Consider the following 21,243-nt stretch of genomic DNA (forward strand, 5'->3'; position numbering starts at 1 on the left):
CTTTGTCTTCTTTCCATACTAATTGTATGGATATTCCACAAGATTGACATATTGTTTTGTTGTTTCTGTTTGAAAATTGTCAGATTCATTCGTGGCATTTGGTCTGTGTGAAAACACCATCAGGAAATCAATGATTTCATGCTGAAGAAGCTGTTTCCTATCTGCCGCTGTCTTGCTTAACCTTATAGACTCACTTTGTGTCATTATGCAACTCCCATGTACACACAAATATATACTTCCTCTAACAGTGTGAATGAGTGTTTGTCCAGTAAAGCGGATTTTGTCAGTTTTGTTTGTTCTTGTTTTATTTGCCCACTTGTATCCGTTCCTTGAAGCAAAACAAACACATTAGCCTAAACACTCTCTCCAAAATGTTGGTTTCATACATGTATTTTAACACATATCCCCCACCACACCCCCACACACACACAAACACACTCTGATGTGAACTATGATACCATCAATACTTCTGGTCCAGGGTCCTTATTTTGATATGAGACTGTATACATGGATCCATATTGCTGTCAGTAATAACTGGTCACATCCATCACAGGTTTACTCTGACTTTGGTTTCACATTCAATATGTTTGTTAAAGGTATAATATGCAAGAATTAACTAAAAATCAATGCATAGACTGATACAAAAATAATCCCTCTCAATCATCACTTATGCCCCACTAGAAGTGAGTGATGGTGTCTGTTTCTGCAGAGACCCTGCAGCCCTCTGCCTGTATTTTCTCCTTTCTTCCTATATGGCTTTACTTAGGACGCTTTTGGGCATCTGCAAACATCCTTTGGGACCCACGTGGGGGTGTAACCCCCAGTCAATCACCCGTTCAGGCAGTCAAATGCCGCCGCTGTGTCGGCTTCTGACACCGAGGCACAAGTCTCCACATACAAAGCGGCCATATTTCACAATTGAGAACAGGTTGTGTAAGCCTTGGGGCACACATACAATGTCAGGAGCGTGTGGCGCCGCGCGACGCTGCATGTCTGCTGCTGCTGTCAGCCCTTTCCTTATAGAGTTTGCCTTTTAATGGCCATTTAACGTCATGATAAATGAGATTTATATTTATTTTAGATAGAGAAAGGTTAAGAAACGTGTGATAATTTGTAAATAATAGTAATAATCCACAATTAAAACACTGTATTATATTCATTCATGGAGCTCTCCAAGTCACTGCATGTTCTAGAACACTGTCCGGCACATATTTCAGAATAAAAGCCTCGTGTTAACAGATGAAGGAATTCTGTCCACAGAAAAAAACGCTTTAGGGCTTTTATTTTCAAATGAAAGCAGGAAGTGTTGATTTAAACCCCATACTTTATCAATTCATGGAGCTCTCCAAGTCACTTCAAGTTCCACAGCACTGACTGCTCATATTTCAGAATAAAAGCCTTGTGTTAACAAATGAAGGAATTCTGTCCATAGAAAAAACGCTTGAGGGCTTTTATTTTGAAATGAAAGCAGGAAAAGTTGATTTAAAAATAAGTCTTTACTTTTTTTCATCTCCAGAACATATTCTACAGATAGACCTCGAAACTGTAGTAAAGTCTTGCTGGTATGAAGTCAATATACAGTCAATAGATCACTTTCACTGTCTGTGACATATTCTACAGATGTCTAGACATTGAAACTGTAGTAATGTAGCTGATATGATGTCCATATACTGTCAATAGATCACCTTCACTGTCTGTTGCTGCTGTGAGACGCGCAGCTCGCGTCAAAAATAGGCCAGACCTCTGACCGGCAGTGTGGCTGCTCTAACCTGTTAACATGGACGCCGAAATAAAAAACAACACGCCACGCAGCCGCCACGCACTCCTGACGTTGTATGTGTGTCCACGCTGTTATGTGCATGTGTTCCAGTGATCCCCCGGTTCCTTTCTGTGCTGTGAGTGCAGCTATGATCGGTGTGTGTCTGTAGTTTGACGAGAGCAGCGCTGAGCCACAGCCAGCAGACAGGAAGCCTGCATTCATTCAAAATCCGGCAACTCTGCACCTTCCCGCAGAGTTGTGCAGAGTTAGTTGTGTATTTTAGAACATAACCGCCGGGAAACAATCAGAAAATAACGTTTTATTTCTCTGATTCGCTGCTTTGTTCTCACTAACGCCACTCTCTCTCTTTAGTCACTCTATAGCTTGCTCGACCATCGCTGCTCTCTCTCGCCCTCTCGGCTCGTTGAGCTGTGTTTGAATGCGGCGTGTTTACAACCAGGAACCAACAATGGTTACATATTATACCTTTAACTTATGATATAGCTTATGAGTCTATAAAAGCACTTGTCGTCGGGAGTCTGGACACATCTAGGACCCCGAGATACACACAGTGTATGAGATGATTCAGAGAACTGCAGGGCTACAATGTGGAATGTTTGCAAACTACATTAAGAGTCATTAAATGTGCTGTTTCTACGAGCACAGTGACTGTGGGAACAGATCAGATGCTGAATGCATGGATATTGCCGTCATTCTCCTTGTACAGCACCTCCTTTTTAGCTATTATATTCTAGTGTCTGTTTCCCCTGTCTTCCCTATCTGTTTGAACCCCGTGGGGCTAACCTGAGCTGGTCTGTGTTCACCTAAGATGGCAGCGATCAGGGCCTCCGGCGCAGTCACCCCACCGCCTGGAGACACAGGGCTGCGGGGACTGAGCGGGCTGAGGGTGGGGGACGCCACAATGTCGGGAGAGACCAGTCGCTCCTTCTTAGCAGCAGAGCAGGGCGAGCGGCTCCGAGCCTGACCTTCTTTGGAGCGAGGACAGAGGCTGAGGCCCTGCAGGGAGGGGAGGGGGTTGGAGGAAAGGGCAGGGACAGCGGGGCTGCGGCTACGACGGTGGCGGTGGTGGTGGTGGTGGTGGTGCTTGCCGTTTTTAGGGCTCGGGCTGCGGGAGTTTGGAGCCAGCAGAACCAGAGTGCTGTCGTCTTCTGAGCTGACGTCTGAGCTGTCGGAGCGTTGCGCGGTGGGGCTGTGGACTGGTATCTTGATCTGTTTAGGATGGAGAATTCAAGAGAAGATAAGGGTATGAGCAAGGATGCCAAAAAGGAAACTACATGATCAAAAGTATGTGGGCACACCTCTCCATATCCTTTACATACAATGTAGAAATACTCCACTACAAGTAAAAGGGCTGCATTCAAACTTTTACTTAAGTAAAAGTACAGAAGTATTAACAGCAAAATCTACTTAAAATACTTTTGAGCTCAAACTCAAAAGCATAAGTACTAATTGTGCAACAGATGTCAGTGTAATGTTTATGAGAACTTTTTGAGAAACATTTTAATGTTTTAGTTGGTTAAGGAGGAGCTAATTTTAACTACATATATATACTGTTGACAGGTTAACCTATAGCAATGCATCATATTGTATACACTGGTCTTATGTTTTGTATATACAATGCAGATAAATGCAGTAAAAAGTACAATTTCCCTCTGAAACGTAGTGGATTATAAGTATAAAGTAGCATAAAATGGAAATTATCGTATAGGAAGGGCTGCAACTGATGATAATTTTCATCATGAAAAAATCTGCCCATTATTTTCTCAATTAATCTATTAATCATTTTGTCCAAAAAATGTCAGAACATAAAAAAAAAAATGGCCATTGCAATATCAAAAACAATTAACCCCAAATTGACTTATTCACGTCTCGTCTTATCCGACCGACAGTTGTACAGTATTTGAGTAGATGTACTTTACCCCACTGATTAAGGGAAATCTTAATGCAAACAGCACACAATGTTTCTAACTTTGTGGCAGTTTGGAAAAGGTCATTTTCTGTTACAAGATGACAATGCATCTGGGAACACTGTTATTCCCTGTTTGGTGTGGAAGCACTTGACCAGCCTGCTCAGAGCCTGGACCCCAACACGTTTGGGATGAACCGGAACGCAGACCGTGAGTCAGCCTATCGTCCTACGTCAGTTGCCGACTTTACTAATGCTCTTGTCCCTCCAGCCCGGTTCGAAAAGGTTAGGTTAGGAAACAATCATGGGTTAAAATAAGTACATTATGGGTGCCCTGGTAGCTCACCTGGTAGAGCAGGCGCCCCATGTAACAAGGCTGAGTCCTTACTGCAGCAGCCTGGGATTCAGATCCAATCCGTTTCCCTTTGCTGCATGTCATCTCCTCTCTCTCTGGCTCTATCCATTAAAGGCAATAAAAGCCCACAAAACAATCTTTAAAAAAATAAGTACGTTTGTTACGTATGTGGCTTTAGTTAAGTACGCAAGTTATACAATAAAAGCAAGTTAAACTAGAGACCATGGTGCGTTCCAAATCGCATACTTTTTCTTTTTACTTTTAGTACATACTGCAGCTGCCATTACAAAGTACGTACTGTTGCATGCAGTATGCATACAATTGGGACGTACTACTTCGTCATAACATTGCGCCTTAAACTTTGACCCTCTTGCTCATATATCCGCGACGCAGAGGATTGTGGGTAGCCAGAAAAGCATGCTGGTTTGCATACTGCAAAATGAGACCGGATGTAGTAGGACATCCTGGTATTTTTGCCATACATCATTTGATATACCATGTATTGGGACATACTAAACCCTTTTGTGGCCTACTAAATAGTATGGTAGAATGGGTATTGGATTGCACAGCTTCTTGCGATGGGATCATACCAGCCACAACGCCAAATTGGGGAAAAATAACCCCTTCCCCACTTCCTACCCACACCCATGTTCGAACTCGGCCTTCATTTTGATCTCAATTACATCTATAAAGTTTCGTGACTGCATCTTGCACAGTTGCGACGTTAGCGCGGTGACAAAATCTGTCCAAAGACAGATATATACGGTAAACACTTTAACCCGACCTCCTTCCTACGCAGACTTTGTTGCTCTTTATACTATGTCACTTGACTTCCTTAGAGGTAGCCCTCTAAGGAAGCCCTGGCTCACAATTACGTGGGCTATATACAAATTATAGTGCATTACTTTTCATAGTTACAAGTACAAACAGCTGTAATGCTTGGGTGTCCACATACTTATGGACATACATCTTTTGGATGATCAGATTATTTTTTCTATTTTTCAGTTCAGTGATTCAGAGTGTCCTGTTGTACTGCAGCTCAGCCTGGCTCAGTAGTCTATCTGTAAAACTTAGAACTAAACTTTATAGCCAAATCAAAATTTGTCCTCTGACTTTTGTTACCTGAATTGGCGTCGACAGTCCAACAATGCTGTTCATATTATTACTGTAGTAACCCAGGATGTATTCACAATCATCTCTCGGCAAATCCTCCTCTGAAAACGTCACCTGGTGAAGAAAAAGAACGGAGAAATTAACCCTGAATTCAGCTGTGGCACATACTGTAATAAATGTGTCAACTTAAAGTGTGTGACACACCTGTGTTGCATGCTCTCCCTTGGCCCATATGTATGCCTGGTAATCTTTGTGATGTCTGAATCCAACCTGTGCAGAAGTAATGAAATGGACACCTTTTCAAACACTGGGCATCAAATTGTAAGAATTTATCCAGAGCTTTTGAGCAATCAAGAGAATCACCTTGTATATTGCTACCCAGTCCCAAGAGCTGCGCTGATAGGTCGATGCAACAGTGAATCTCGCTGTAGCGTCTGAGACTTTACACCACTCTTTGTTTACCTGCAGCTCCACCAGGGGCATATCCACCTTGAATGGGAACTAGATAAAAAAGAGCAGAATGCAGTTATATAAAGCATAATCAAGCAATACAAAGAGAGATGTCATTAATACATTTGGCTACAGAGTATTTGAGCAAATATGATCTCACATGCAACGAAAACACGGCTGAAACAGGTTTGTGGTCGCTGATGGTGTAGCCCATGTGACTTCGGTACACATGCTGTGTCACTTTGGTCGCCCCACCCAACCATGAAGTCAGACCCCGCTGCAGTGCTGCATTGTGGGTAGGAACTGGGGAGCCGGTACGACGAGGGCGCCAGAGGATGCGATCCGTCCAGGCAGGTTTCCTCTTCTTTGCGCTGACAGAACAGAAGCAGAGAGGGACAGACTGTAAAAGTGGGCAGCAACAGTTTAACAGAAAAATAAAAGTGGAGATGGAGTTTGTGCTGGACAAACCTGGTGTCGTACGTGTGAGTGCCCACATCAAACTTATACGTGGGTGGGAATTTGAGAGGTCCCTCAATGAAGCCGTCAAGGATGGACTCTGTGATTTTAGCCATGTTGAGCTGTAGAGGAGACACATGATGGAGAAGAAGCAGAGTGGATTTCATTCACCCTGACAGCAGGTGATGTTTGTTCACTTTGTGCGACAGCGCCCTCTGCTGGTTGTAGTTGGTGATCAAGAGACAAACAGGTGGTGTAAAGACTACGGGAAAAATCCATCTGTCAAGGGGCGAATGTTTTTAAAAGGCCTCACCTGATCTCGCTCCCACAGAAGAGGCAGCTTATTGCTGTCGATGGCACATTTCACCACATGGATGTCATAGTCTTCAATACGGAAATTTAAGTCCCCGAACCAAAAAACGACACTGGGGACAGAAAGGAATTTACATTTTAAAAAAGGGAAAGATGTTATTTATTTTTTTTTACTTCTAAGAGGCAATTGTAAAGGCTCTATTGAATACCCTACTTTAGTTCATGTTTATTGCTATACCACGAAAGCTGTAACATTGTTGGTCAAATAAAATGTGACACATGAAACATCTTATAGTGAGACTTTTAAGCTCCATCATGTAATATGGCCCATAATATTTATTTATCATTGGTGAGCAGCTGCTGCAATTTATACTTTAGGTCAGGTTGAAAACTACGGAGGAAAGAACCTGCCAAAATAAAAAAATTATAAATAAATGAAGGTATTAATTGATAAAATGTGCCATAAATTGATATTTCTGTAATATTATATTTATTTAATTTGCTTCTATATTTATTTACCTTTGTATTAATGACCCTATCTATCTATCTATCTATCTATCTACTCTTCTATTTAATTTTCCCTTTTTTTGTGCTTTTAACAATCAAAACTTGCAAAATGCAACTGTCCACATGAGGTCATACAAAGTATTATAATTATAATATATTGTAATAAAGAATCTGTCATATAATACAAATTTACAGCTCACAGAAGAGTGTATTGCCTTACTAACAGTCTTACCAACAGAAAAAAGTAATAATTAAAAAAATATATATTTATGTTTAAAATAAATAATATTATAAATATGAAATAAATAAATAAATAAAAATTAAAAATTAAAAAAGGGGGTGGATGCAGATCTGCAGATGGTCTGTCCGAATTCTGTTTCTATAATGAAGTGTGACTAAAGAGTAAGTGGGAAACTCGTAATGAAGATGGTGGTATTCATATTTGTTAATGTTTCAGTTTCTGGTCTGGCTAAATTAATTTATAAAAGGAAACTATATTTTGTAGAACTTACCCAACTGTCTTTTTAATGAGAATTTTATTTTCACAAAATCTTAACTTTCCCTTTTATATATTTACTTTTTTATTGATTACATGTATTTATTTTAAATTAATTGTTCTATGTATTTATTCATTATTAAATTGTATGTGTTATATAAGTATTTATATATATTTATGTATTTATTTATCAATGATTTTAATAACATATTCGGTACATTTAATTGCATATTTATTTATTGAGTTATTTATTTTATTTTTCATTCTATTCAGTCATTTTATTTGGGCACATTCCGTTCTCCATAGAAAAACATTTTGGTGCAAATAACAAAATAAACGGAATATTTTATGAATGCATGTGTGCTTTTTTATGGGTGGGCAATCTTCGGCTAAATTAATTAAACTCGTATATAAAAACATGATGTCACCCACTCGTGGTCCAGTACACCAGTGGCAGTGCCTCCTTCAAACTGCTGCTGCTGCAGGATGCTTTCAAAGTCCTCCACCCGCTGCTCCAGGTTCCTCATGTGAGCTGGCAAGTGACAGTTGAGGAAGCACACCGGGTGGCCAAACATGGTCATCCTCGCGCTGACACCCCCTTTATTCCCCTTAGAGTGAGAAAAAAGGGGAGAAATGGATCCCTTAATATGCATTAAATTAAAAAATGTACCGGCATGTATCTGTGTTCAGGGACAAAGTCAGGATGTGTTTTTCTGCCCCTGAGTCATATAACCAGAAAGCCAGACAGCCTGCTGCTGCACTGACCTCAAAGAGAAGGAGACTGCACCAGCAGCAGCCAGGGGTGATGCTGACATCAACACGCACAGGAAGGTCACACACTGACATATAATGCACCCACGCATGCACGCACCTGCTGGCAGGAGGGAGCACACACACACCCCACCCCCCTAAATCCCACTGACACAAGCCCACCAGAAACGTAATAAATCTCGGAGGTCAGAGCGACGCTTTTCAATGCGTGGCACGTACCCAATATCCCCCAAGTCCTGTGCGCGTACTCTCGGTCTGCACACCTCTGAGGAACGGGAGATGGCAGAATTTAGAGAAAACCAGCAGCAGCACGCCTTGCATACGCTGGGACGCCACCTGAACAGATGGGGCGGATGAAAAATATAATAATCAATGGTAAAAAAAAAAAGATAGGAGTAAAAAAAATAGACAGTATCTACAATTAATTTAATAAAATTCAAATAAATAACTCAATAAATAAATAAATAAACATGCAATTAAATGTACCAAATATAAAACATAAATATATATAAATACTTATACAACACATACAATTTAATAATGAATAAATACATAGAAGAATTAATTTAAAATAAATAAATGTAATCAATAAAAAAGTAAATATATAAAAGGGAAAATTACGATTTTCTAAAAATAGAATTCTCATTAAAAAGAGAGCGGATTTAACTCCCTACTGACCAAAACATATCCAAAAGGACTGAGTGTGTCCATGCAAAGCTCACTCCACTGGTCTGAGAAAAGAGCCTCCTTCAGCCGCTTGTTTATCATGGAGTTAACTTCCTGGAGTCTGTGTGGTGCCAGAAAAGTAGAGAAACGTCATCAACAAGTGAAAATGAAACACTAATAAAAAAGGACAGTGATGGGTAACAGGAGGGGACGCATCAGAATGAAACACAGATGACTGAGTGGGCACTCGCGGCTGTCTCCCTGGCACTGCTGAGCCTGGTGAAAATACTTGCTTACCCGATGATGAACATGTCAACGCTCCCATCTGAAACATTTGGTCCGAACAGAGAAGTGATGTCATCTGGCGGGACGGCTGATCCCACGTTCCACGTGACGATGTACACCCTTTCAGAGGACAGAATCGGTGGAAACGCTGCATTAGGTTTAAGTACTATATGCTGTATACTGTGGAAAGAGGACATAATCTGTGCTGTAATCCTCAGAGAAATAGCTTCCATCAGTGTTGCTGTATATAGAAAAAAAAAGATACGCACAATTAAGCACCCCTTTGTACCTCGATGATGACTAAGGTGTGTGTGTGTGTGTGTGTGTGTGTGTGTGTGTGTGTGTGTGTGTGTGTGAGGGCTAGAAGAGAGACAGAGAAAGAGATGGAGCTAACTATCCTTTGAAATCAAACACTGTTTCATTACAGACACAACAGAAGCACCTAATTTATATAATCAATTAATCATTTTGTCTATAAAATATCAAGAAATAGGGAAAAATTTCAAATATAGTCTCCCCAAAATCCAATGTGATGTCTTCTAATGTCTTATTTTTGTCCGACCAACAGTCCAAAACCCCAAAAGATTCAGTTTATTATTATAGAAGACAAACAAAAGCAAGATATTTGGCATGTTTGACTGAAGTATGACTCAAATGATTAATCAGTTACCAAAATAGTTGCTTCTGATTCGCTAATCGCTAAATCAACCATATCATCATAAAATCTTGCTGGATTCATGATTTCTGCCATCACATGAAAACAGTTTTAGCAATAGATCCAAATGTAATTAAATTAAAAAGGACCACATTGGTGGTTTTGCATGTTTTAGCAAAATAATCATTTATTTGCATTACTGTGACAAACTTTTTCAAAAGCATACCATATGATTTAAGATTGTTTCCATTGATTTCAGTAGCCTACAACATGAAAATCAATGTGCAGTAATTGGAAATTTGCTTGAGAGACAAAAGTCACCTTTGTTTTTGTCAATGTTCGATCATAATCACGCTGTTCGGTGTTTTGGCGGTGCATTCAAGAACACTTTGATATTTAAGATCTGAGAGTTATTTGTGAACAGCATTTTATTGTCAGAATTGACCTAATTCACATTTTCCTTTTCAAAATCTACTTGTTTTCTTACCGTTTGTTTGCAAAATCTAATTTCCACACAACATAAGTTGGTCTATCCAAGTAAACACCACCAAGAACAATTATTTCAAAACGGTACCTGCTCACAACGCTATTACCTGGTGACATGTAATTGAATGTAAAGTATATGTAGTTCGGTAGTAAAACATGCAAATTCACCAGTATGGTCTATCAGAATATAAGCTGTGTTTGAGTTTAACAGTAGGACTAGCAGAGGATGTTGCCATCTGAAGACCTTTAGACATATTTTCTCCTTCATATAAACACAGTTCCGCTGAGTTTTTACAGGCGGTCGTTGTTTATGGGCAAGGATCACAACAAACGTTGCCTCTGGGAAGTCTGCCAACAAAATGTGGCTATGTCACTCTGTCAGGTTCACAAAGCTCTTAGTAAAATATGCAGCTTTGATTCATGTGACATCAGCTTTCAGACTGCCGCTGACTGCAGGACAGCTGCTGCAGCTGTATTTAGACAGGATAGGAAACAACATTCACAGTAATATAAATATATATAAAAATTTTAATAGAGGTGTCACTATTTTCTCACCTGAAGTCATTGTTCCCTCCTGCTGGCTTCTCGGACTGCTCTTGGCCCTGCGTGGAGCTCCCAGGTGAGGAGGTCCTCTGTGGCTGAGGACTGAGGCTACAGGGTTTGGGGCTGAGGCTGGAAGCCAGACCAGGATTGGGGCTCAGGTAAGGCTGGCTGGTGTAAGACTGAGGGCTGCGAGGACTCTGAGGACTGTGACGGCAGACGGAGGACTCCGTCGGGGAATGCGACAGGACGTTGGCACTCTGAGGTCCTGGGATACAAACTGGGATCAAATCGATTTCCTTGGAGGGGTCCACTGAGATCCTGGCCGACTTTGGAGCAGGTTTAGTCCCGAGAGCGGTCGGTCTCGGCCGGCTTATGCTCACCAGCGTCGCTGGATGGGTCCAAGACTTTGGCTGCCCTGACTGCATTTGGTCCTTCCCTTTCACAGGTGCAACTGCAACCTGCACGGGGCTCGATCCAGACTGTTTCTTGAGCACCTCTGACGGGTTGATGAGAGGCAGCTCCTGGATGGCGAGCTGCGGAGGTAAAACCGGACCGACTCCGATCAACGCACAGGGTCCAGGTTGCACTTTGGGCCCACAGGGGTCAGCGCCGATTTGTTTCTGCTGCATGCGATCCATCAACCTGCAAGAGGCAGTGTGTGGATTATTATTATTACACATTTCTCTTCATAGTGTTCGAAAGAAAACACATAAAAACAAGATTGCAGACAGCATAAAAATGACTTTTGCATTCTTCGCCCTCGTCTTGAACCGGCCTGCACTTATAGCTCACAGAGCCTCATCATCAGTCAGTCAGTCTTCGGTAAACAGGTGCCACAGCAAAGGATTTTTCTGCATTGAGTGGAAGCTGAGAGAATGCATCACATTGCATTGAGCACTTGTCCACATCATGCTCCGCAGGCGTCACTGATGACGTTATCATGAGTAGGCAACTGGGCCGAGACAGTGACGGAAGAAATACTCAGATCTCTGTTACAAGTAGAAATCCTGCATTCAAAATTTTAAGTAAAAGTACAGAAGTATTAGCATCAAAAGAAGTGCCAAAAGTAAAAGTACTCATGCAGATCAGATCATATACTGTATATATATATATTAGCCTATATCACTGGATGAATTAAATCTGCAGTAGGCAGAATGTTTTTGGCATCATTGGGCTAAAAACATCCGTGGTAACCTTTCAGCACATTGTAATTCAAGTGTTAAGATTCAAGAGAAAACTAGACTTCTGCACCTCCTCATGGCTCTGTTTTCAGACATTAAAAAATCTATTCAGAGAGAGAGCGTTCCTATTGGCTGTTCATTCAACAGAGGCAGCTGTCAATCACTCGCACACTTCGATCAAACGGTCAAACTAGGCAGCGCTGATCAAATATGAATCAATATTCTGTTACTGTTACTAAACAGTACACTACAAGATGTTTCTGAAAACATTTGAGGGGCAAAAAAATAGGCATTACAGTGACAAAATATTAATTCATATTTGATCAGCGCTGCTTAGTTTGATCGGAGTTTGCGAGTGATTGACAGCTGCTCAGAGACGGCAAGGCTCCAGCTCGGCTCTGATTGGTCGTTTTCCTCCGGTCTGTGGAATCTTGCAGATGCCATTAGGAGCACCGGAGGACACAGAGGACACATGATTTTTTCAGATTACCTGTCTCATGCACTACTGTCAGGATATAGTCACCGTTTTACAAAAATCACTTTTTAAAAAAAATCATATATTTGCTCCAATTCTACCCACTGCTGCTTTGATAAGTAAGCATTATTTTAATGTTACAGCTGGTAAAGGTGGGGCTGCTGAGTAGCTTAATCTATAACATTACATCATAATTGATTAGCTGATTAGCTCTTGTATCAGTCATTTGAATCCACTAAGTAAACCAGTAGCTAAAGCTGCCAGATAAATGTAGTGGAGTAAATGTACTTAGTTATTTTTACACCAGCAGGGCTGAGTAACTCACTCTGTACCTATATGTCCTGGATTATATATCCTTGTTGCCTAGCAACACTAATTAGCCTCCCTGACCTTGTTGGTTCTCATTATGGGATGGCATCAGTGGTTCAACATTTGATCTCAGTCTCAGGGCACAAGGCTCACACACACACACACACACACATAGCTGCAGATCACAGAGCACATCAGACAATGTCAACAGACTCTGTATAGGTCACAACAAGGAAGAAGAGGAGGACATAAATAGGAGGACCAAGGGCCTCCCACCATTTTGTTTATCTCCCAACACCAGAAATTATACACCCTTAATTTAATCATTCATGATATGCAAATGAGGATCTCTTTGTACCAGAGAGCGTCTCATGTGACCACAGTAGTAACCTGCAGAACAGAGCGCTGACTAATGGTGATCAGATGTAATGAATTCACTTTAGAAGTGGAAAAAAGGCAACTTTCAGAGCTTAACTGGGCCCTTTATATACATTTAATAATCCATTTCATATATCCATTTCACATATCTATGAGCATGCAAGACTGAATGACAGCTCCATTATCTACAAAAGGTGCAAGGATTGACTCATGAAAAAAAAACACCACAATTACACAACAATATTACATGCAAAGTCAACACATCTGTATAGTGAAAACATCTGTCTTACCTTTTCATGCGTTTTTTCTCTCCAAGGTGAACCCTAAAGGTTGATCTCACACATCCACACAGGGGAACAGCATCGGTCTCTGTTTGTCTCAATCAACGCGACAGGGTTTGTCACATAAAGGCGAAGGTGGTTTTAGTGGTCCGGACACAGACTGACTGACCCAGCAGGCAGCCTGCAGGACGGACGAATGGACGGATAGATGTACCGAGGACAGTCTCCGTCACGGTGCAGACACCGGCTGGCTGTCAGGACAGCAGGCGGTCACGGTGGATGCGTCCGGACTCTTGCATGTTGATGTTTGGCTGGTTATACCTCCATCCTACTTATTATTGTCAGATGTGCACGTTTTGTTCAGCATCCCGCCTGCACCTCCTCCTGCACACCGGCCGTACAACCAGCCATCATCATGACGCGCCTCTCGGTGTGCAGCTCTCTCTCTCTCTCTGTGTCTCTCTCTCTCTCTCTGTGCACTCTGGGTAATAAAACACACGGGCACCTGAGGGTGGGGTGAGTGGACGGGCATGGAGCAGGAGAGGCAAAACAAAATCAGCTGCCAAAAGTGCATCCGGCCAGAAATAATGAGCATCTGTCCACTCGGTGACGCATTAATCTGGCATCAGTGCGTCACTGGTGGTGGGGGGGATTGATCAGCATGCCAATATTTGAATTTCAGTCTGGCAAAAGCTGCCTATCTGTGATATGCAATCAATGAAGCCACGCTACTTTAAAAAAAACATTTTATTGCTTGTATGCTTATATATATATATATATATATATATATATTTACGTGTATATATACATATATATATATATATATATATATGTATATATACACACACATAAATATATATATATATATTTACGTGTATATATATATATATATATATACACACACATAAATATATATATATATATATACACAAATATATTTACATATATATATATATATATATATATATACACACACAAATATATTTACATATATATATATTTATGTATATAAATATGTATATGTATATATATGTATGTATATTTGTAGACTATATATATCTATATATACATAAATACATATATATATATATATATACATACATGTATATATATATACATGTGTATATATATATATATATACACACATGTATATATATATATATATATATATATAAAATGAGTTGATTAAATGTAGTAATTTCATTATTATAGGTCTTATTGATAACATTTTTATATAAACGAATATTAAAAAAATAATAATACATCTAACGTGGTTTTAGAAATGTGCCGAATACAAGTATGGCTTTTCCCTAAAAAAAAAAAAAAGATAAAGTGAATTAATCATTAAAAATAAACTTGACGGGTCCAAAATGGATGTTTTGTTTATATCTGTGGAAGATATCTGACATTGGGTTCTCACTTCTAACAAGGCTTGTGAGCCAATAGTATAACGACGTTGGTATCACGTGGTGTCTCTCTGTTGTCAGCATGCTTTGCACTATAAGTGTACTATAGATCAACATACTTTTGTGTGAATAAACAGTCATTTATGTCGTCACTTCCTGAGAGCCTGCTTGCCAGTTGAAGACGTGTAACCATAGTAACCCGTGGTTGGTGAGAATCAAAGTCTGAATTAATTTAAATATATATATCACGCCTAGCAAAGTGAAATCTTATATGTTCAGTTAAATTGAAGTGTTATTGATGTTACAGAGCTGTCCGTGGGATGTTGTCGTTACTGCCGCATTGCATTGTGGGATATTCATGCTGCACACTGTAATATTTCACTAGATAGTATGCGATTCGCATACTATTGGTTTCATACTAAGGATCTGCACACACTAAAATATCTCACATACTGTTTTAGAGTACTAAATAGCATGGTATGACTGAATGTTATTAGTATGGAATTTCGGACGCAACCTTAGTGTGGAAAAAAAGTGGCTGAATTTGACGGTTAGTGCCTGGCAACCACTTGTTGTGAAGTATGCAATGGAACGGGGGAGGGAGAATGCAGCATCTAGTGGCTGAATGTTATAAATTGTGCCTTTAAATTGAGATTTTCCTAATATTTTCATGATTTTCCAGATTATTTTAAAAAAGATAACATGTGGCTATTATTATTTTTATTATTATTAATAATAATAATACTAATAATAATAATAATAATAATAATAATAGTAGCTTTAGTTCTGGTCGTGCCTATGTAAAGTACATAAATTATTCAGCACATGAACTGTGCAATGTGTCAATTAGGGCTGGGCGATGATTCAATATGATAATTATCGTCTTTCAGTGGAATCGTATCGAGATTAAATCATATCGAGATATACAATTGCACGTCTAAATTGATAATAACAAGTACATACTAACTCAAATTTCTCAGAAAATTTGATGGAATACTTTGAGGGAATATCATTTGAAGATTGCACTTTAAACTTCCCATTACCACTCAGTTCATTGTGATTAACGAACGATGTTTGTATGGAAATATTTATTCATTTAATCCTCCATAATTTCACTTGAAATTTTGTTTATATTCATTTTGCACTGAAGTTCTTAATTAAATGAGAAAAGTACTTTTCATTTGTCAAGTATTTAATTCACACAGGAGTATACAAAAATAGGCTTTACCATGCGGTTATAGACTATTTTTTTTAACTGCAGAAAACATGCTATATTGTGATATATATCGTTATCGCGATATGAAATTATCTATATCGTGATATAAGATTTTGGTCATATTGGACAGCCCTAGTGTCAATATACCCATTAGAAAAGCTGGTGCAATTATAATTATTTAAGGAATCCTTAGTATTAAATTAAATGTAGTATTGCACCTCCATAAAGTCAGGGGCCTCACAAGAGGTAGATGATAAAAAGCAGAGGCCGAGATAGTTCCTAGTGTCAAGCTCACAAAACACTGGATCCTACCATTTACAATTTACCCTTCCTGTCAGTAAACGCCCCATGTCTTTTAAACTCAAAGCCTCAAGTTTGTAACACAGGCTTTCTGTTACAAAGGTCATAAAGTCTCAAACCCAAGATGAACACAAATCTGAACCATTTATAACAAAGTCCAGGCCGAATAGTTTTCAATAAAACATGAGGAGTTGCTGAATATTGTATCAGGCAAATAGAAGACATTACCATTTAATTCAACCATCAGCTATAGTTAAAGAACAACAGCATGAATAATGGAATGGATATTTATAAAATGTGTCTGTGGTACTCACACCCTCGGGCCCTCAACAGCACACAATTTGTTCCCAGATTCTCTATGGCTCTGACTGGGATTAATACAGATGTGTAATCTCAGTGGAATGTACTGATCTTAAGCGCACAGCTGTCCACTGAGAGCACAGACACCCAGTAGTCCCTGCTAATGCACAAACCAATACAAAAACCACGCATTAGGCATGTAAACATTCAATTGAAAAAGGTGCATAATATTATCTTTTTGAATCTTATGTGTGCATTAATTGTAAAAAAAAAAGAAGAAAATCATAGCCAATCAGGAGACCTGTCAGACTCTATGGTCGCTTTTTGGTTTTGACCAGGCCTTTCTCCACCAGGCAGCGGTAGAACTCCTGGATGTACGTGTACACACACTTCCAGTCGGGCTCTTTCATCCGGACTAAGTCGTCAGCGTCCAGCAGAGGGGGGCAGCCGGCCAGCCTCCTGCAGACAGACAGACAGACAGAGAGTGTCACTATGACACAGAACTGTAAAGACACTTTGTTTTTATCTGTAATGCACTGCTGGAGTTTGTTCCTGACAAGATGCATCTGCTTCTTCATATAAGGAATGACAGCTCACTCTGCAGTGTCGAAAGCCAGCTGGAAGTTCTCCCTGTGCTCGTTGGGGTTGAGGATGGAGTACTCGAACGCGTCGGGGAAGAAGCGGTGCACCAAGGCGCAGAAGGCTATGCCGTCTTTCCAACTTGAGGAGAAGTTATTGATCGTCACCCCCTGTTTCACGCCAGAGGGGAATCCGTTTAGAAGAAATAGTGGCAGAGAATGAGACATAAGGGGGCAGAGCTATGTATAGCTACACTGGGTCATAATTCACAGACAAAGAAAGTCAGGGCATGTTTACCTCATATGGCTCGGTTTTGGCCCTGCACCAGTCCAGAAGCATCTGTTTGACATTTTTAACGTTGGGTGCTGCAGCAGGAGGACAGTTCTGGGCTGAGGCTACAGCGGGACTGGCCTTGCTGAGGAGAAGAAACAAAGACGAGGAGATACACATGCACAAAAACTATGGCTTACCTCATCTTTTAACTTGGCAATTGCTTCGCATAAGAGAAGTGTTTTATTTCCTTTTTTGGTTGATTACTAAACCTACAAGAAGACTTTGCTTTGTAGCTAACAAGCTGCCATTAGAAGTTAACACAATGATGCTGACAGGCTTCAGTAGTGGCGCCACATTAAATTAGGATTCACCTCACAGTTAACACCATGTAACGTTTCGTGGATGTGGCGCTAGGGACGCACCGATCTGACTTTTTCAGTCCCGATACTGATAGCGATACCTGGGCTTTGGGTATCGTCCGATACCGAGTATTGATCCGTAACCATGTGTTTAATTATGTGGAATTGACTGGAATCATTCTTTTATGTGTAAGGCAACATATGGCTTGATTTAAACATTGTTTTTCTTAACTTTGTAAAACTAAATATAACAAATTAATTAGGGGCGTCAAATAACGATAATAACCCGTTAACGATATTCGTTTTAACGCCACTAATTTCTTTAACGCAATCAATATTTTGGAGTTTGTAGCGGGCTCAGTTTTAAAGCTAGAGTGAAGATATCAAATAAAACTAGAAACTAGCTTGTCGTGAAGGAGGTTAAATAATGCTCCAAAGTTACGCTAAATTTTGGCGAGGAAAAACTGGCATGGCCAGGGGTCAAGGGGTCCCTTGACCTGAAAATGGGTTCTATGGGTACCCATAAGTCTCCCCTTTACAGACATGCCCACTTTATGATAATCACACGCAGTTTTGGGCAAGTGTTATGATGTTATAATTTGAGCATATGTTTTATGCTAAATGCAGTAACTGTGATCAAAAAATCTATTTTGAAAAAGTGTGATTCATTTGTGATTAATCACGATTAACTATGGACAATCATGCGATTAATCGTGAATAAATATTTTAATCGATTGACTAAAATAAATACATGTATGTAAATTTGCTACATCTAATAGTTATTATTAAAATTATAAATCATGCAACAGCAACTTGGTAAAAATAAATCTTCAAAATGAACAGGAATTACAGTTCAAGTGTAAACCTTCTTAATGCAGCAACTAATTTGTCAAAACTTAAACAGAAATTAAAATCCCAGTATATAATGTATATAGTATATAAATATAGAACTCAATTGAATAGATCGGCCCGATCTGTGTCACTGATATACGATTCAGCTATTTGAGTCAGTATCGGCCCGATATCGGTGCATCCCTAGAGGCTACTTAAGTTTCAAAAAAAGGTTTTGCATTCAAGGCCAACATTGTTTTTAATAAAAAGGTCATTAAGGTGCAAAAAGAAGCAAATTATTCGGGCATGGCGGGGATTTAATGAATGATTTTTTTAATCTAATGAACCCAAACATGCAAAACTGATCCTCCAATAGACTCACCTGCCTGCTGATGGAGAGGGCTGGCCTGGCATCTCTAACAAGATGCAGAGAATAAAATCAATATCAAGAAGTAAATCATACAAATAACACAGGCTGTCCCAGAGCGTCTTTTTAAACTCACTGTTTGTCGGTGGCTGCTGGTTCATGGATGCTCTGCCTACGCTAACAGCCCCCCCGCCTGTCGTCCCTCCTTTGCTCAGGCCCTGCTGTCTCAGGTCCTGCTGCCTCGACCCTCGATCCTTCTCCCGTTTATCTGATGAGCGAGAGATGGTGGAGGATTTAGAAATCAAGCAAAGCATCAGAGGAATAATGGAGATAGCATTATATGGTAACTTGCATGTGAAAAAGTATCAGATTTGACCTCTCTTTTTCTTGAGCAGGTCCCTCAGCGCAGCACGTAACATCCGTCTCTCTTCAAAATCTGTTGCATTATCCAGCTAAAAAGACAAAGTTATAGTTGATTACTGGGTTAAAGGTCATCTCATTTTCAAAAATAAGAAGTGATGACAGAAAATCTTCAGCACAGCAAATACAAAAGGTTTGATTTTGAATTGAACATTTTAGATTATGTGTAAGATTTTTTCTCTTTTTGCACAAAAGCAACTCCTTTCCTGCTCTTGCAACACTGCTTGCATGACATTAAACATACATGACGCTAAGAGACGCAAAGCCATTGGCTCACCATCTTGTTGAGAACCTCTTCATCCTCAATGGCAGCCAGTTCTTCGCTGGTTTTTGACTCCATGTCTGAAGAGAGAAATCTACTGGATGGTGCGAAAAACAAAACACAGCAGCACTAGTAGTGACACATATTTACATTCCCTGAGAATATCTAACAGGACAAGAACTGAAAGACGGCAAACAAACACGCAGAAACACACTTGCGAAGCATCTTTCTCACATGCAAATTCAGCAACTTGGCCTGAATAAGAATTGGAAATGTTTGAATTATTTACGCAGACCAAACAGACATTATTATTTACACTAAAACAGTGTCACAAACGGAGCATAAAATCACAAAGTAATTCAAATATAAACATTTGTGAGTCTTAACAGACACAAACTGAGCAGCCGTGCAGAGAAATGTTTGTCTAACTGAAGCACCCCTCAGTGTATCTCAGCAACTGGCTGAGTGCAGCAGCACAGAGGGGGCAAAACACGTACAAATATAGTAATGTAGTGGAACGAGACTATTGCTGAAAGAATCTGATAACAGCGTACAACTATGCGCTCAGACACGGGGAAGGAGTCGCAGCAGAGCTTGATGGCACAAGATAGGAAGAATTAAGTAATACAAATGTGAAAAACAAACACTGATAATAGTGATGTGGTGGCTGTTGAGGTGTCAACTCACCTGTTTTCAAGATGCAAACTTTTGTCTTCTTTAGAAGTTTTTTGCCTCTCCTTGATCCTCCTTTAGACTGGTCTAGAGAGCTCAAACCTCACACCGCAGCGCTTCATAAGGATGGATGTTTGGAGAGCAGAGTGGAGGTTGCTTACATGAACCACCCAAGATTGAGGAAGAGGAGGAGGAAGAAGAGAAGTCTCTGTCACCCTCAGCAGAGTCTCTCCTTCCTTGTGTCACTGCATCCTGGATGATGTCATGTGAAACTTCATCACAATCTTCACTTGGTTCTGCGTCATTTGGATGGTGCTGAAGGCAACTCTTTAGGCTGGAAAACAAAGAGTTAACAAGGGGGAGAAAAAGTGAGGAGCACTGCCTTATTGAGGCAAAAGGCTGACCAAGTGGCACTCTGTTTGCAGAAAGAGAGGAATCTGTACAAGACATATACAGAGAGAGCACACACGACACAAACAAATCTGGAAAAAAAGACCATTAGCAAAATACACTCCTCAACTTCAGCAGTGATTATTTAGTGTTTAATAGTTGAGGCAGATTTAGAGAACGATCTAATAAATCAGAAAGCAAGCAAATTGCTCCACCGAGTGGTGAACACTTGCAGCTGCTTCAAAATAGTTTTCACAATGTATGACAACATGCTGATTTCACAGTAGTCTCCTGTGCTTGAATACGGTGACATGTCAAAAATAAGGCTTGTCCCTGTGTCTGGAAAGGCATGTAATGCTGACACTATTAGGGAATTAATTGATTAAGTGATTGACAGAAAATTAATCAGCAAAAATGTCCATAGTCGATTCCTTGTTTAAGTCATTTTATGAAGAAAAAAAAA

The 21,243-nt window shown here is 40.0% G+C and overlaps 2 protein-coding genes across 3 annotated transcripts; both read right to left on the reverse strand.

Moving 5' to 3' along the window:
• Positions 1-280: 280 nt before the first annotated feature.
• On the reverse strand, positions 281-14,009 carry inpp5ja (inositol polyphosphate-5-phosphatase Ja). Its single transcript, XM_074617780.1, has 13 exons — positions 13,415-14,009; positions 10,794-11,423; positions 9,110-9,217; positions 8,825-8,933; positions 8,366-8,482; positions 7,808-7,983; positions 6,374-6,485; positions 6,073-6,182; positions 5,765-5,975; positions 5,518-5,655; positions 5,359-5,424; positions 5,164-5,268; positions 281-2,989 (listed from the first exon to the last, which is right to left on the reverse strand). Exons 1-13 carry the CDS (start codon positions 13,420-13,422, stop codon positions 2,504-2,506), a joined length of 2,376 nt encoding a protein of 791 aa, XP_074473881.1. The 5' UTR covers positions 13,423-14,009; the 3' UTR covers positions 281-2,503.
• A 1,976-nt stretch (positions 14,010-15,985) lies between these two features.
• On the reverse strand, positions 15,986-20,706 carry smtna (smoothelin a). Of its 2 annotated transcripts, none has more exons than XM_074618173.1 (8): positions 20,406-20,706; positions 19,734-19,812; positions 19,413-19,488; positions 19,173-19,304; positions 19,052-19,085; positions 17,504-17,621; positions 17,225-17,376; positions 15,986-17,086 (listed from the first exon to the last, which is right to left on the reverse strand). In XM_074618173.1, the coding sequence occupies exons 2-8, from the start codon at positions 19,794-19,796 to the stop codon at positions 16,939-16,941; spliced, it is 723 nt and encodes a 240-aa protein (XP_074474274.1). In that variant the 5' UTR covers positions 19,797-19,812; positions 20,406-20,706; the 3' UTR covers positions 15,986-16,938. The 2 variants fall into 2 exon arrangements, with proteins under 2 accessions (XP_074474274.1, XP_074474273.1); XM_074618172.1 differs by having other exon boundaries at positions 19,734-19,815.
• Between the last annotated feature and the right edge of the window lie 537 nt (positions 20,707-21,243).

Source organism: Sebastes fasciatus, chromosome 19, assembly GCF_043250625.1.
Source record: "Sebastes fasciatus isolate fSebFas1 chromosome 19, fSebFas1.pri, whole genome shotgun sequence".
In the NCBI taxonomy this organism is placed as follows: domain Eukaryota; kingdom Metazoa; phylum Chordata; class Actinopteri; order Perciformes; family Sebastidae; genus Sebastes; species Sebastes fasciatus.

What these genes read in the sequence shown, in the direction of transcription:
- inpp5ja (XM_074617780.1), bottom strand. An exon ending in ACTGGTGTACTGGACCACGA is followed by an intron (nt 6,486 to 7,807) that starts GTGGGTGACATC and finishes TTCTGTCCCCAG; the next exon opens with TGTCGTTTTTTGGTTCGGGG. An exon ending in GACTGTCGACGCCAATTCAG is followed by an intron (nt 2,990 to 5,163) that starts GTAACAAAAGTC and finishes CATCCTAAACAG; the next exon opens with ATCAAGATACCAGTCCACAG.
- smtna (XM_074618173.1), bottom strand. Translation starts at nt 19,796, where the DNA reads ATGGAGTCAAAAACCAGCGAAGAACTGGCTGCCATTGAGGATGAAGAG. An exon ending in CCCTCTCCATCAGCAGGCAG is followed by an intron (nt 17,622 to 19,051) that starts GTGAGTCTATTG and finishes TCTTCTCCTCAG; the next exon opens with CAAGGCCAGTCCCGCTGTAG. An exon ending in CTGGCTTTCGACACTGCAGA is followed by an intron (nt 17,087 to 17,224) that starts GTGAGCTGTCAT and finishes GTCTGTCTGCAG; the next exon opens with GAGGCTGGCCGGCTGCCCCC.